Source organism: Cnephaeus nilssonii (genome assembly GCF_951640355.1).
Source record: "Cnephaeus nilssonii genome assembly, chromosome: 15".
Taxonomy (NCBI): domain Eukaryota; kingdom Metazoa; phylum Chordata; class Mammalia; order Chiroptera; family Vespertilionidae; genus Cnephaeus; species Cnephaeus nilssonii.
Genome location: NC_137086.1, coordinates 36,262,319 through 36,279,512, shown reverse-complemented (window position 1 = coordinate 36,279,512; position 17,194 = coordinate 36,262,319). Strand labels below are relative to the sequence as shown.

The 17,194-nt window shown below is 35.6% G+C and overlaps 1 protein-coding gene across 12 annotated transcripts in view; it reads right to left on the bottom strand.

The window, feature by feature from the left end:
• EHBP1 (EH domain binding protein 1) overlaps positions 1-17,194 on the bottom strand; it is a 415,903-nt gene that overhangs the window by 99,600 nt on the left and 299,109 nt on the right. For all 12 annotated transcript variants that reach the window (XM_079792168.1, XM_079792171.1, XM_079792169.1 and 9 more), the window contains 3 exons: positions 10,089-10,267; positions 9,145-9,193; positions 4,275-5,177 (listed from right to left, as the gene is read on the bottom strand). In XM_079792168.1, the coding sequence (XP_079648294.1) occupies positions 4,275-5,177; positions 9,145-9,193; positions 10,089-10,267 (1,131 nt within the window). The remainder of the gene's footprint in view (positions 1-4,274; positions 5,178-9,144; positions 9,194-10,088; positions 10,268-17,194) is intronic.

The following is a 17,194-nucleotide window of genomic DNA, read 5'->3' as shown; positions in this document are numbered from 1 at the left end:
AGGTATATGTCCTGAATGGGAATCAAACCTGCAACCTTTGGGTGTACGGGATGATCCTCTAATCAACTGAGCCACCTGGCCAGGGACTTGTAAGAAATTCTTACGTGCAGTTCTGAATATCTCCTTAGGAAAAATTCCTGGAGGTAGAATCTATGAGATTAACATTTCATGTAACTTAATGTGCATTGCTAAATTGGCTTTCAGTAAAGCTATCTGCTTTACATATGAAATATGATTATTCTTAGTGCTATCATGGTAAAAAGACAATGAGATATTGTGACCATAAAATTTATGAGCACAGACTTTGGAGCAAGATAAGGTTGGTTTTCAGTCTGAACATTAGTACTTATTATATGATCTTAGGCAACTCTGTAAACCCCCATTTTCCATATATAAAATAGAATTCAATCACTTACCTCCTTAGTTGTAAATTTAAGAAATGTGTAAGATATATAATGGTAATCACATGTATGAGCACTCAAATGTGCAACATTATGACTTTGCCAAGTCTCTGCAGTCATACTAAATTATCAAATTTCCTCTAATCTAATACCATTACTAGATTCACCATTATTTTATAACTACTAAGAAAGAACAAACACTGTCAATTAAACTCTAACATACTATCTATTATAAGTAACATCTTGATTTCAGAGAATTATAAAAAAATGCGTATCTTAAAATTGATGAAACACAGTACAAAAAAGAAAAACATTTTTAGGTGTCCAGAATTTAACTGCTGTATAAAACACACACACACACACACCAAACCCCAAAACACCATCTCTGAAAAATTAAAAAACAAAACCTATGAAGCATTAATACTCATATTACAACTATTTAGTGCCAGGCAATACTTTGCCAAGATAATACAAATTTATCCTAAATAATATTCTGACCAACAAACTAATGGCCAATAAACAAACAAATACAGAGATGTAAATAGTTGCTACTTCTATCATCATATGGATTTACTGTACATGACTTCAGTCATCTGAATAAAATCACAGCATGATAGAATTTTATAGCTAAAAGGGATCTCAGAGATAATTTCATTTTACATATATGGAAAATAAGATTTATAGAATTTAAGTGGCTAGTTAACATGTTACACTGGTAATCATTGGCAATGCGAAGATGAGAATCCAGGTTTTGTGATTCTCAGTCCAGAGTAATTTAAAATTCTAAACATTAATTAATTTATAGATTTAACTAAACATAGTTACCTTAAAAATCAGAATTAAAGTTCTGGCCAGATGGCTTAGTTGGTTAGAGCGTTGTCCCATGCACCAAAAGGTTGCGGGTTTGCCGAAACCGGTTTGGCTCAGTGGATAGAGCGTCAGCCTGCGGACTCAAGGGTCCCAGGTTCGATTCCGGTCAAGGGCATGTACCTTGGTTACGGGCACATCCCCAGTGGGGGGTGTGCAGGAGGCGGCTGATTGATGTTTCTCTCTCATCGATGTTTCTAACTCTCTATCCCTCTCTCTTCCTCTCTGTAAAAAATCAATAAAATATATTAAAAAAAAAAAAAGGTTGCGGGTTTGATTCCAGGTCAGGGCACATATCTAAGTTTTGGGTTCAATCCCGCGTCAGGGCATGTACAGGAGGCAACCAATCAGTGTTTCTCTCTCACACCGGTGTTTCTCTCTCTCTCTCTCTTCCTCTCTCTCCAAATATCAATAAACATATCCTTGGGTGAGGATAAAAAAAAATCAGGAGTAAAAGAAAAACCTATATTAGATATTAGAACTTGGGCTCACCGAATTCTTCAATTGTCAATCACTTGGTGTTTGTTGATTATCTACTATGTATGGTCATTATGATGTCCTGAAGGCTCTTTTGTCCTGCAAGTTCATGTACTTAAAATCTTTGATGTGAAAATTTTCATTAGGAGAACAGGGCTTGCTTTGTTAGCTACTACTATATTTATTTGATCCTAAGAGGCACATTTTTCCATAACACCTCTGAAAAGCTAAAATGGATGGTATCTTATAATCTCTGTTATACAAGTGGTAGTTAAGATAACAGTCTTTAATGCCTACATATGTATCTATTTGATATTTTTGGGGATGTGACTGCAATTCCTTGATGTTTCAGTTAACAACTACTTCAGAGAATGGAAATTAACTCCAGGTTATTATCTAAAAATCTTTTGTTGGGACCGTCCAATAAGATCAAGAAAGTGGTATTATCAATGAGTATTACAGTAAAGAAAAATCTAGACACAACTGTGGAGAAATACTGTAATTCAGAGGTTTTCAAACTTTTGGTTTCAGAATCCCTATATATGCTTAAAAATTAGAGAATCCCAAAAAGCTTTTGCTTATGTAGGTTATACCTATCGATATTTGTCATTTAAAAATAAAACGGAGAAATTTTTAAAATAGTTACTGATTTATTCCTTTGGAAACAGCTATAATAAACCCATTAGATGTTATTCTAATAAAATATATATATTAAAAGCCCAGTGACCGGAACAGCAGAACGACCAGAATGACCAGAATGGTGGCTATGATGCACACTGCGGTAGCCAGCCAGCCTGATCTGGGCCCCCATTGACCCCCCATCCCCCGGCTGGCCCGGCCCCAGATTTGCCCCCAACACCCCGATTGGGGGCAGGGCAGGCCAGCCAACCGCTTGCGGCCCCTTACCCTGGTCGTCCCTGTCCCCTATTGGCCCCCATCGGGGCGGGCTGGCCAGACTCCACCCATGCACGAATTCATGCTCTGGGCCTCTAGTAGTCTAATAAAAATTACTTCAAAAAATGAGAATGCCATTATATTTTTATATTTTCTATTATATACTTCTATATTTGATTTGTTGAGATATCACAAATTATGTAGTCTCCAGAAAATACTACTGTACACTGTGAGAGAATGAAAGTGAAAAAGGTAAATAATGTTCTAGTATCATTGTGAAAATAGTTTCAACTTTGGGGTGCTCTGAAAGAATCTTGGAGAGTATCAGTGGTCACTGATCATACTTTTGAGAACCACTGCTGTAACGTAATACTTCCGAAGGCACAGAGGATACACTACGGAAAAACAGGAACGTCCAAAGCTTTATATAAAAAAATGATTCAGAAGAGCTGGATTCTAAATTCTAATTCTAAATTTATTATACCTTAATTTATTTTGCTTAAAATTTCCTTTTATGTATATATGAGTGTTATCTGATTAAGAAAAGTTATATGCCTAAATAAATCTAAAAGAACTTGCAACAGGTATAAAATAAAAATCCTATGTGATAAGAAAAACATGTATCATAGTTTATTGGCAGTGTTTTTCTTTCTTTGTGGTTCATAAAATAATGATATATACTATAACTGATGGTATTATAGATTCAATTAAATACAGTCAATATCATAAGGTCAAATCTGTATCATTATTTTCTCATGTGGAGAAGTTTGATGCCACTGGAATTTTTATCTACAAGTAATGATGGGATTGAAAATATCAATCACAATGCAACCAAAACATTTGAAGAAAATGCTTTAAATGGTAAATATTTAACCTGTCTTTATACATTTCAGAATGATAGTTACTAAATGAAATACTGAAGTATCATTTATTTATTCTTACAGTGAGATATTCTGCTTTTATAGGTTAATAATATTTTGATTTGAAAAGTTGATATTCGTCCCTGGCCAGGTAGTTCAGCCAGTTAGAGCATTGTCCTGATATGCCAAGGTTGTGGGGTCGCTCTCTGATCAGGGCACATACAAGAAGCAACCAATGAATGCATAAATAAGTGGAACAACAAATTGATGTTTCTCTCTCTCTCTCTCTCTCAAATGAATAAATAAATCTGAAAAAAGATAAGTTAACAGCCTTGGCTGGCGTGGCTCAGTTGGTTGAGCACTGTGCCATACACTCTGAGTGGTCATTGATTGATTCCCCATTAGGGCACATGCCTGGGTTGCAGCTCCATCCCCAATTGGGGGCTTGCAGGAGCCAGCGATCAGTGTTTCTTTCTCTCTCTCCGTCTCTCTTCCTCTGTCTCTAAAAGCAATAAAACCATATTTAAAAAGAAAAGAAAGGTCGACATTCTTTATCCTTCAATGTTGAAATTGGAATTTATTTTTAGGCTTAAAATATTATATCATAAATTTTAAATGAAGAGCAGGTATATTTCAGTTTTTTTTTATATAATGGGAATTACACTTCACCTTTAATCATTTTTTAACATTTTAAAGTATTTTATGAATACAAAAAGAAAAAAAAACAGGATAACTATTAACTAAGTATATGTATTCATCATTCCAACTCACTTACCTGGACTGTTTTTGCAGAATGATCTGAATGATTTAAAGTGGTTCTATCTGCATCTGGATCAGACTCTGTCTGCCTCAGGGAAGTACGCTTTTTCTTCGCAAGATCTGCATCTCTGTTGTATGAGTATCCAAGTTTAGATGTGGGAGATAAACTTGTTTTTTTGATAGGTGATTCAGGATCTGATCTGCATTCTAAGGGTCTAGAATTCTCTAATTTTTCTTGCTCCAAGTTACTACTGATGTCCAGAGTCTGAAGCTTTTGCTCGCCTGTCACCTCACAAATAAAGGGTGGAGACACATCCTTCTTTTTATCACAAACATACAAATCACTTAATTCTAAAGTCTCAACTTTCAATAGTCTCTTCTTGCCTAACAAAACTTGCGCGTGAGTTGAATCCGTATTATAACATATTCCTGGGTCATCGGAACCTGAAGTCCTTCCAGAGCTCTGCTGGGACTTGTGGGGTTCTGTGTCACTTTTAGTCCTGCGACAGTAAGGGGAGGCTGTGCTTGGACTAAGATGATCATCAGGAGTCTGATGTTCACTTTCTGACTCTCCAACCCCACTATCATTTACAAACACAGAGTCGTCCTGTGATAAGAAGTCTACGGCTGTGCTGGTAGGCTGCTGCAGTTCAGGTTCCTGTTTCAGATCACTAAGCTCTGCATAGAATTTTTCTTGATCAACAGAACTGTTTGTATCTGTTTCATAGTTTCCAACTTTATATGTGCTTTTACTGCTGTTTTCCTCTATCTGAACAACATTTAGTTCTTGACCACTGAAATGTGCCCTTATTTGATAGAGATAAGTCATAACAGTCAGTTTGTCAGGAATTGCTAATAAGACCATGTCAGAAGGTTCCAATAACCGGGAAATTCCTATGCTGGCAAATCCATCATATGCCTTCAAAGGAAGGAAAAAGAAAAGATATATTGAACAGTTCAGATATTTCATACATTTTAAAAACAGCAAAAAAACAAAAACAAAACAACAACGAATGTTAATTAGACTTAATGTGGGGAATGTTTCACAATGATTCAAATATTGAAACATGTTGTACATCTGAAACTAATATAATGTTATATGTAAATTAAATCTCAAAATTAAGTTTAAAAAATGAATAAAATTAAGTTACCATAAAAAAAAAAACACAGCAAAATTTTAGTGGATTTTTGTTGTTGTTGGAGGGTACTTGACAACCACATGAGCAAAACAAAATTCCAAGTCATAAATTTGTAAAAGTGGTGTAGATCCCAGAGAAATTTCCTTAATTAATATCAAATGGAATGTTCTTTTCAAATAAAGAAAATAAGCAAAATAGAGTTAAAAGAAACAAAAAAAAACCCTTAGAATTTATTTTTTAAGATAAGGAATTAAGTTATAAGAAATAATTCATCTGGAGCTTTATCATTCCTATCAACCTCTTTTCCATGGTCATGTAACATGAAGAATAAAAACAGCTAGATACCCCTAAAGAACTAACTCCTAGATGATCTAGTATAAAATACAAGCCTAAAAACATAGCAACTTTTTAAATGCCCAATTGAAATTGATTTTCATAATTAAAAGAGGGACTTAATTTCACTTCATCCATTTTGGAAAGAATAAAATGTTTGAGTAGTTGAAGATGTGAGGCTGCACTGTATTATTTTTGTTAGCCTTTAAATGACAGTGGCATATCAGGTTTTTCTAGTTTTGAAGAATCAAAGCCGTTTCTCAATTTACAATTAATTATTAGTATCCTGACCTAACCCTTGAAAACAGCATTGCGTTGCTAGGAAGCATTAATAATATGGTTTAAGGTTTAGACATATTCTTGGAGAAAGTAAAGATCCTTTAGTTATATTCTTCCTTTGGGATATAAAAATGTCTATCTTTGTAACAACCTAGGTGTAGGATCATAACACAAAGTTTTTCTTAAAAAACAAAAAACAACACATTAGGAAATTATGTAACGATTAAGAAGAAATCAGTCTTTTGCACTTACATGTTAAAGTGCATTACTACCTTTGAATTTAATCCTTGATTTTTGTATTCTTCCAGTAGTTTTAATAAATGTTATGGAATACGTTAGAAAGAAAAGGAAAAGGAAACTGTGATATTAAAACCACTTCAATTTTCGTAGCCCTATATTTCATAATATAGGCACCTCAAAATATTTACTTGAGAGAATGTCTCAGTTGGTGTGCATGTTTAGGCCTGTTTGTTATTTTACATGTTTTAGGAAAATTAAAGTCATTTTCCTCCTCATGTGTCTTGGCAACTAGATTAACAGGCATCAATTGCAGACCATCAGGAAAAGCACCACAAGCAGTATTCTAAACATTTCCCAATTATCTAAAACATTGACATATTCTTTAAGATCAGATGTCACAGGTAAATACCTTTTTTATTCAGCACTTTTTACAGACCTGGGAAAATGATTAGCTTCCTTGTGGGGAATCGCCTGCTGGTGTTCTGCTTCACGTAGCATTTCATTTTATGCACACTAATTGCACTAAAAAAAACAACCATTTAAAAACAAACCAGGTTTCTTATAAGCGAGGTCAAGACTTTTAAAGGAATTTTCCCATAGGTTAACCTCTTTTGCTATGGTCAACCACCTATTATCTTTTTAACTATTAGTATGTGGAGAAAAAAGAGGTATTTGAGAGAAAATTGTTTTATTCGGTCCTAGATATTATTTAATTGGTAAGGAGGAATCATTGCTAGTTATGTTCTACATCTGTTTGGAACTTAAAACACAGGCATCGTTTCTCCTGCTGCTTTAAGTTCAATCAAGGGCAGATGGGGTTATTAGGAAGAACTGTGTGAAGCCGGAAATAAATCTGCAGGTAGCAACTGATACTCAATGTAGATATTAGGTAAGAAGTTGCAAAGTGATGAAAAGAAAAGACTGTATAACAACAACTATTTGAATCGTGCAATGAATAGGATCATCAAAATTAAAATCCTTTCAAGACATCATTATTTGCCCTGAAAGATATAATTGAGAAAAAAAAGTTAATGGAATATTCTCCTTTATGTCGTAATTTGTAAATCCAAGGTATGCTCATCATTATTAAGTTCCTTAAGTGTGACTTAAGCCTTAACGAAAGTCCCCATACTCTTAAAAATTATTTAGATAAAAACGTTTCCTTTTCAAAATTTTAAACAGTAACCTGAAAGCTTCACTTAATAAAAATAATGATTTATATTGCTTCTATCTGCATTTAAATTAGCTTAATATTTTATTCAAATGCAAAAAAATGAAAGAACTGTCATATCTAAAGATATAATTTAATCGATAAAAAACAAGTTCTCTAAAATTATATGATATAAGCTCTCTAAAATTATACAGAACATATTTTATGAGAATGACTTACTTTGCAGCATGCCCACCATAAAGGTGATTTCTATAAAGAAAACCATATTGTTTTTTTAAGATTTCCTTTTTTTGGGTAACATATTTCAATTAAAAATGGACAGTTTTTAAATGTATTTCCTTATGGCCAGCATAATAACAATACATTTGCAAAGAAATACGAATTTTTTAATGGTAATACAAGTTTTTGGTATTAGAAAGCAATAAAAGTAAAAATAATTATTTTGACTTAATGTTAATTGAACTTCTATCGAAGTCCCCTTTATAGACATTTTATTACTGGTGGTTTTAATAATCCAAATAATTATTAATCACTTTATTCCATGAATTCTTTTGGCAATGAATCCCTTCTCAGAATAATGTTTTATATGTATAAAATACATAGGATTACAAAAGAAACCAATTATATTAAAAAATGAAACTATGAAAATATTAGCAAAATTTAATTTGAGAAACAGTAATATATGTGCTTTTATGAATGCATTAACTACTGTAATTTTGAAGAAGTGATGAGCTTAAAAGGTATTGGTAGATATTTGTAAAGTTACATGAAAATATCTGAAATTCTAAAGGTGACAAAGTCTCAGTCATGGCTGATCCTACAGTAGATAGTTGCGTAAATTTATAATTGAAGGAAATGCTAACTTTTAGTTAAAAATTTGAGAAAAATATTTTTTCACCAGCCATGTTCAAAGATGCCCTGAATTCTATCCATAGCCCCAGGTCAAGAACGCCAGTTCTGAGATAATACATTTCATTAACTTATCAGTTGAAGAATTCAATTAACACAACCCCTACTTGCCCCAAACAACACTGAGTACTACTGTGTGTTGAGAGTTAGATGATTCCCTGTTTTTTCATGTCATGGTGCACATATTGTAATATTGTGCTATTGAGGGAAGTAGTTAAGTCAGCCTGCTGCCATACTCAGCTGGCCCTGGAAGGCTCCAGCAATTCAGCCCTTGCACAGCTACCTTGAAGGCTGAAAGAATCGATATCCCCCACATACCAATTGGGAAGCTCTGACCTCTGTACATTAATTAATCATGTGGAAAAAAATTGCAGTTTACCAGAAAATAAAAAAAGAAACCAATGTTCATATCATTTTGCTTCTAGAAACACAGGCATTCTTTTTTGGTTTTAGGCTCCTGACCTCATCCTCTCCCAACAGATTTTTCTAAACTCATAATAATTTATGACACAATCACTATGGGTACACTTTTTAAAAGCTAAATTCTGAATAAAAGCAATGTGCTTTAACAAATATTTAACAGGTAATGACGTTCATACACATAGTATAATCTGATACCAGACTGGCACTTGTGATCTTTAAAGGCTATGACAAACTAGAATAAGCCATGCATTCTATTTGAACTGCAGGAAGGGGACTACCTTCTGAGAGCTGCAGTTATGACCTCGCAAAAAAAACCCTCACTTCCCCCAAATTAATAAAAGCCTGCAGAGAGGCCAAAACAACAACTTTTTTTTCTTCTTGGCAATTCTTACCTTTTTGTTGTTCTCTTTAATATCTTGAGGATTCAGAGACTTGTAGTCACTGAGGGAGAAAATGGCACAGTAGGATATATACAGTATTTTACAAAACAGCTATTTTTAAAACGAACTGATTCTAAAAATTTGACACTCAATAATACCCAAGAGTAACTAGCAACTTCACAGCAATTCAATCAACAAATCTATGTGGAAAATTAACGAAAATAAATAAATAAATAAACAAATAAACGAAAACAGTGATTACCTGTTTCATTGCCTGAAGCTTTCCATCTAAAGAGAAGTTAAGGCAGGGAACCAGAGACAAGCATTGACAACCAAATTTACCATGAGGCCATACCTTGTTGTCAATATACAAAGAGCTACAGGCTTCTTTGTGTCATATAATTTTAACACTAACCCAATTTCTTTTTTCATCTACTTCTCTTTCTAAATTTTTTAAAAAAATCTTTATTGTTGAAACACTAACCCATTTTTATAATAATTTAAAATAAGTTCTTTGTATGAGATTAAGAAGAAAAATAATTTAAAAAAACAGATTTTTTTAGATATCAAGAAGGAAGGACTTTTCTTTTTGGCATGCATTTCTTTCTTTAAAAATATTTTTATTAATTTCAGAGAAGGTAGAAGAGGGAGAGACAGAAACATCAATGATGGGAGACAATCATTGATTGGTTGCCTCCTGCACGCCCCCTACTGGGGATTGAGCCCACAACCCAGGCATGTGCACTTGACCAGGATCCTTCAGTCCACAGGCTGACACTCTATCCACTGAGCCAAACCAGCTAGGGTGGCATGCATTTCTTTCAAAAAGAAGAGGTGTGGGTAATAAAAAAGAAATATGAAGTCAAGTATTTCAGGACATGTGTTAAAATTATTGTATTTTTAAAGCTATCTGTTATTTACAAAATATTTATAAGGAATGAAAAATTTTTACTTACATTAAATCCGGCCTAAAGTGGTGTAATATTGCACAAAAAGATAAACCATTTCTCCACGATGTAGTAAAATTTGTGATTTTTACTCCCCGGTAGTTTTTCGTAACTTCTTTGCACCATACAAGCAATGACTGACTGGCATTTGGCTTTCGCCCCAAAATAGGACTTGGTATAGGACTTGGCTAGAAAAAAGAAAAAGAGAAAAATATTAAAATAGAAAATATTAACTGACCTTTCTAGATCATTTGAACCCTTAGATGTCAGTTTGGGTCCTTCAAAACTGTCAATTCAAGACAACTGTAACCTCCAAGAAAGAGACATGAATTATAAGTTACTAGAGGCCCGGTGCACGAAATTTGTGCACTCGGGGTGTGTGTGTGGGTCCTTCAGCCTGGCCTGCGCCCTCTTGCAGTCTGGGAGCCCTCAGGGGATGTCCGACTGATGGCTTAGGCCCGCTCCCTCACAGAGGGAGCGGGCCTAAGCCATCAGTCAGATACCCTTAGCACTGCCGAGGAAGTGGGAGAGGCTCCAGACACCACCGCTGCGCTCAGGGCTTCTGGCTGAGTGGTGCGAAGCATACTGACCACCAAGGGGCAGCTCCTGCATTGAGCATCTGCCCCCTGGTGGTCAGTGTGCATCATAGCAACTGGTCGTTCCACCATCTGGTCAATTTGTATATTATCCTTTTATTATATAGGATTATCCTCAGTGTTAGCCTGTGGCATTCACCTGACAAAGAGGTAGGCATGCAAGATTGGTGGAAACATTGTATTAAAATATTTCAATATTTCAGGCTGAATATATGTATAACTTGCACACCCTAAAAGAAATTTGCCCACATGCAATCATGTACAAATATAGTTCTTTTTTTTTTTTGACTAAAGAATAATGTATTTGGAAGTCTAACTGTGACACAAATTGTTAGTAATGGAGAGATCAAAACACAGTAATCATATTCAATTTAGATAGCAGAATGATAATCATAATCAAATGTACTTCTTATATAAATTTAAAGATGGCAAAAGAAATTTAGAGCTATTATCAATAGTCTGGTGTTGGTAACACAACAATATGTAATTTGGATTTGCTCAAAATATCTTCTAATTATCAGTTATAACTACTTTTAAATACTAAGTCACTTAGGAGTGCATGTTTGTATGCATGTGTTTTAAATCTGAAGCATATACTTGGCTTTTCCTTGTTCATATGCTTAAAACAACGATGACAGCAAAACTAAGACCACAAAATAAGATTTTTACTCTAAACTCTAATTATTCTTAAAACCATTTTCTTTTACTGTGTAAAAACCACATTTTGTGATGGTAACTTTAGAGACTGATACAATTGAAAACTTAAAAAGAAGACTACTAAATGTTTCTGGACTTTAAATCTTGCTATCAGTTAAGAGTATTGGCTATAGACATAATATACAGGCCCTCTAAAATAAGGTGAAAGGAGAATAATTATTTATCCCTAATATCATTTAAGTTTAACAAGCAAATTATTCTTGCCACACAGCTTATTTAAGAAAGACCAATGATGCCCCCACTTGACAAAAGCATGCTAGTGCTAGACAATTAAAATTATCAACCCCACATAACCATGATTTATGCATTCACTACTCCTGTGGAAGTCTACTAAAGAATACCAAGGATATAATTTCTTACTTTTTTATTAACTGTCAGATAAACAGATTATGTAAAAAAACAATGAATCTAGCAAAGTTTTGTTCTTTAAATGGTTATACAAAGTCAATGCTGAAAAATTCACAGGTCATAAAAGACACATTTTTATTAATTCTATTCAATATGAATAAGTAGGTAAAATGGAATTCCCAATAAAATAAAATATTAACCTTAAAATAAATAATAGCTCTCTTAACTATCAATCTAACATGTATAAAAATTAACTATTAAATCTTTTCACCTAATGGTGTCTTTTCATTGTGACTTTCAAATCCCTCAGTCACTTAACTTGAAAATAGAGTGGCAAGCAGTCTATGATTAAGCTAGGAGATCAATAAACTGGGCATAAACACATTTTTTCTTAGATTTTCTATTATTTAAAGGATTGTTTTTATTGAAATAATTTTTGTGATCCAGCACTTTCTCTTCTGGATATATACCTGAAAAATCTGATAACACTAATTCATATACATATAAGTACCCCTATGTTCATTACAGCATTATTTACAATAGCCAAGACATGGAAACAACCTAAGTGTCCCTCTACAGATGATTTGATAAATATGCAGAATACTATTTAACCATAAAAGAAGATGAAATATTGCCACTCGGGACAACATGGATGGATCTTTAAAGTATTATGCAAGGTGAAATAAGTCAGATGGAAAAGAATAAAAACTGCCTGATGTGGAATATAAAACAAAAAATAACAAATGAAATAACAAACTAATAGATATAGACAACAGAATGGTGGTTACCATAGGGAAGTAGGTGGAGGGAGGACAAACTGGGTAAAGGAGATCAGATATGTGGTAATGGAAGGAAACTAGACTTTGGATGGTGATACATTATACTGTATCAAATTATAATGTCATACACCTGAAATTTATATAATGCTATTAACCAATGTTACATCAATAAATTTAATTTTTAAAAACAGAATAAAATATTTTTCTGTATTGAATTATTATTTTAAAGCATTGATTTATTCCAAGTATGGGTAGCAAGTAGATGGGCCAGCAACCTGCAACTATCATTACACTGATTCATTCTAATCATCAGTAGCATGCACATAAGTAATGTACATATGTCATAATCATATTACAATCTAGAGTGTTTTTCTGTACTTAAAAATTAATGAAAATATACCATGTCATTATGATTATGAATATATCCTGTTTCTAAGAAAGGCTCAATATGAAAAGACTGGAAGAACTAAACTTTGGATTTGCCCTAACACCAAACCCTTATATTAAAACATCTCACAAGAAAAAGAAGTCATATGTATTGAAAAAACTTTGATTGAATCACAAGACCTAGAAATTGCAGAAAATTGAAGTACAGACATTTTTCAATGAAGTCATCTACTAGTACTTCACAACTACTGACCTTTCATCTTATATTTTGCAGAGGGTCATAGAGAACTAAGCAGTTAAATCAGTTTGAAACCTTCTTGCTATTGCTGGCTCCTGATTTTGTAGTAAATGTGGCAGGTTGTTCCACTTCTTTGTCTCAGTTCCCTCATCTATAAAATGGGGATTATAATGGTACTCATAGTGTTGTTGTAGTGACAAGATCTGCTTTTCCCTGATCCCATCCAGCATACCCCAGACATGGTCCCACCTTAACCTTATTGCATTTGCACAGATTGTTCCATTAGCTTAGATGCTCTCCTCTTAGATATCTGCATGGTTAACTTCAATGCAACCATCTCCATTTGACCACCCTAATTAATAACACAACACATCTCCATCACCCAAACTCTCCTGACTCCCCTTATCTTGCTCTATTTATTTTCCGTAGCTTATTATCTTCTTATGGTCCATACACTTTACTTTGGTTATTTCCAAAATATGCTTATTGTTAATGCTTATTACCTGTCCATCCTCATAAATAAAAGGGCTATGATGGCAGTGATTTTAGTTTTTGCTTATTAATTGATCCCAAGTGTCCAGAAAAGTTCCTGGCACATAGTAGGCACTCAGTAAATAGTGCTAAATCAATAAATTCATGCAAAAACACTTAGCCCAATGGATTGCACATAGTAACTATTCAGAAAATGTTAACTGCAATTATTATTATTGCCACCAATGCATTATTAGCACTTGAATTCCTATATTTGAGTGTTTTGAAAATGTTAAAAGACATTAATTTATCCAAAATAAAGAAAAAATTCTGTAAACAAAGCTTTAACTATAAGGTAATCTTGATATTCTATGTGCAAAATGGGCACTTGGAATTCTTGGCAATGCAACTATTTCTGGTGAAAGGAAGACATAAAAATCTGGCCATTAAGCATAGAACCAAACTTTCAAATGTTGGAACAACTCTTTAAAACTTATTTCTTGTATTTTTGCAATGACAAAATGTATGAGAAGGCACCTCCTTTTAACATATTGGGAGAGTAAGGCACAGATATTATAGTTGTCCTTTTTATGCATGGAGAAAGAGGAAATTTATAAAAGCTATTCTAATTATAACTTTATGCTTAGAATGATCAGTCTGCTCAGTTAGATGATCCTTCCAGTTCTCTCTCAATCAAGCCACTGTATAGACAAAATTTCACTGATCTCAGTTTAACTGAGAACTAGTTAAATGTCAACCATGATTATAGAGCCAATTTGAAGTGGTGACAGTAGAGAATAAATAGGACTTGAGGCTACTGTTTCACTTAACAGTTCTATGTTCTGATATAGATCACCTTAATATATTATTTCTATTAACATCCTCTCTAATAAAATGGTAATATGCAAATTAACCATCACTCTGCTACATAAACCACGCCCACCAGCCAAGCCACGCCCACCAGCCAATCAAGGCGAGTATGCAAATTAACCCCAATCCAAGATGGCTACAGCCACAGAGAGCAAGGTTTCCCAGGTAACAGAGCAAGCCAAGCTTTCCATAGCCGTTGCAGGCCTAAGCCTCCACTCAAGCTACAAAGTTTCAATTATAGAAGGTAAACAAATTCAAACAAATGGCGGCAGAATGGAGCTTGAGAGAGCAGGCCAGGGTTGCCGGCGGCAATAGGGGAAGCAAAGCTTTCCGCACACCCTGGCCGGGCTCACCCGCTTAAGGCTACAAAGTTTCAATTGTAGAAGGTGAATTAACTGCCACAGAAATGGCTGCCGCCCCAGGCTACAAAGTTTCAATTGTAGAAGGAAAATAAATTCCAGATACCAGGGCCTCCCCTTGGGTTGCCAGGGGGCGTGGCCGGCCTGCAAACCACCACAGGCCCCTCGCTCAGGCCGCCCCACACCCCAAGGGAACCCCCACCCTTATCTGTGACACCCTTCAGGGCAAACCAGCTGGCCCCCACCCATGCACCAGGCCTCTATCCTATCTAATAAAAGAGTACTATGCAGATTGATCATCACTGCAACACACAATATAGCTGCCCCCATGTGGTCAAAGATCCTGCCCCCATGTGGACGCAAGATGGCCACCACAAGATGGCCAGCAGGAGAGGGCAGTTGGGAGGCACCCGGCCTGCAAGGGAGGGTAGTTGTGAGGGACCAGGCCTGCAAGGGAGGGCAGTTGGAGGTGATCAACCCTGCAGGAGAGGGCAGTTAGGGGTGACCAGGCTGGCAGAGGAGGGAAGTTGGGGGCAAACAGGCTGGCAGGGGAGCAGTTAAGCATCAACTAGGCTGGCAGCGGAGTGGTTAGGGGTGATCAGGCTGGCAGGCAGAAGCGGTTAGGGGCAATCAGGAAGGCAGGCAGGCAAGCAGTTGGGAGCCAGCAGTCCTGGATTGTGAGAGGGATGTCCGACTGCCCGTTTAACGGGCATTCCTCCAGGAGTCCCAAATTGGAGAGGGTACAGGCTGGGCTGAGGGACAACCCCCCGCCGTGCACGAATTTCGTGCACCGGGCTTCTAGTATTATATATTAAAGAAAGTAAGGTCACCTAGTTATTCTTACTAACAATAACAATAGGATCTTTTTAAAAAAAATCTAATCAAATAACTTATTACAAAATTTCCTACATTTTAATAGCTGCAATAAATTTCAATTAATTTTTTTTTTGCTCTACTCCTCTGAACATAGTTGCTTTCTCTCTCTTTTTAAAATATGTATTGATTTGAGAGAGAGAGAGAGAGAGAGAGAGAGAGAGAGAAACACCAATTGGTTGCCTCCAGTACATATCCCAATCAGAGATGGAACCTGTAACCTAGGTATGTGCCCTGACAGGGAATCACACCCAAAACCTTTTGGTGTACGGTATGATGCTCCAACCAACAGAGCCATCTAGACAGGGCAGTTGCTTTCTCTTTTGCTGTCTCCTCTTCTTCCACTGATGCAAGCACATATTCCTCTAGGTATTGCTTTAAATAGCTTTCTCTCCCCTCACTTTGAGCTGAATCACTCCCAGGATTGCAACTATCACTTCCATGCAGATGATTCCCAAATATACATTTATAGTTCAATCTATCTCAAGTTGACATTTCCAGCTGGCTGTTCTTCCTGCCATATAAAATTCAAACTCAGTATGTTCAAAACCATAATTATAGTCTTTCTTTACAACCTGCTTCATTTTCATTATGTTTGCAAATGATACAGCTATTGTCCCAATTGTCTAATCTTTTAGTCTCAGAATCAGTTTTGAACTCCAACTATCACCTCTTACTAGTTAATTCATGAGTAATTTTGATCCTGTTGTTGAAATGTTTTTATAATCTTTCTTTTGCCTTGTGCACTGTTGGTGGGAATGCAGATTGGTGCAGCCACTGTGGAAATTAAAAATGGAACCCACTGCCTTATGACCCAGTGATTCCACTTCGGGCAGTTTATCCAAAGAAACCTGAAACACTAATTGGAAAGAATACATGCACCTCTATGTTCAGTGCAACACTATTTACAATAGCTAAAATTTGGAAGCAACCCGAGTGTCAATGGAATACTACTCAGCTATGAAAAATGAAATCTTACCCTTTTCGACAGCATGGATGGACCTGGAGAGCTTTATGCTAGTGAAATTAGTGAGTCAGAGAAAAACAAGTACCATTATGATTTCACTCATATGTGGAATCAAAAGAACAAAATGAACTAGCAAGCAAAACAGTGACAGACTCATAGACAGAGGGCAGGCTGTTGGGGAGTGGGGGGTGGGGTCAGGTTGGGTGACGGAGGGTGGAGGGATTGAGCAAAGAAGAGAGAGCAAAAAAAGTCATGGACACGGATAACAGTGTGGTGATTTTGGGGGTGGAGGGAGGAGGGATTAAAGGAGAGAGGTGAAAGAGGCTATAGGAAGGATAAATGGTGATGGATGGAGACTTGATTTGGGTGGTGAACACACAACACAGTGAAAAGACAATGTGTTGTAGAATTGTGCACCTGAAACCTGTGTAAGTTTGCTAACCAGTGTCACCCCAATAAATCAATAAAATAAAATAAAAAGAAAATGAGAAACCAGTTAAACAAAAGCAT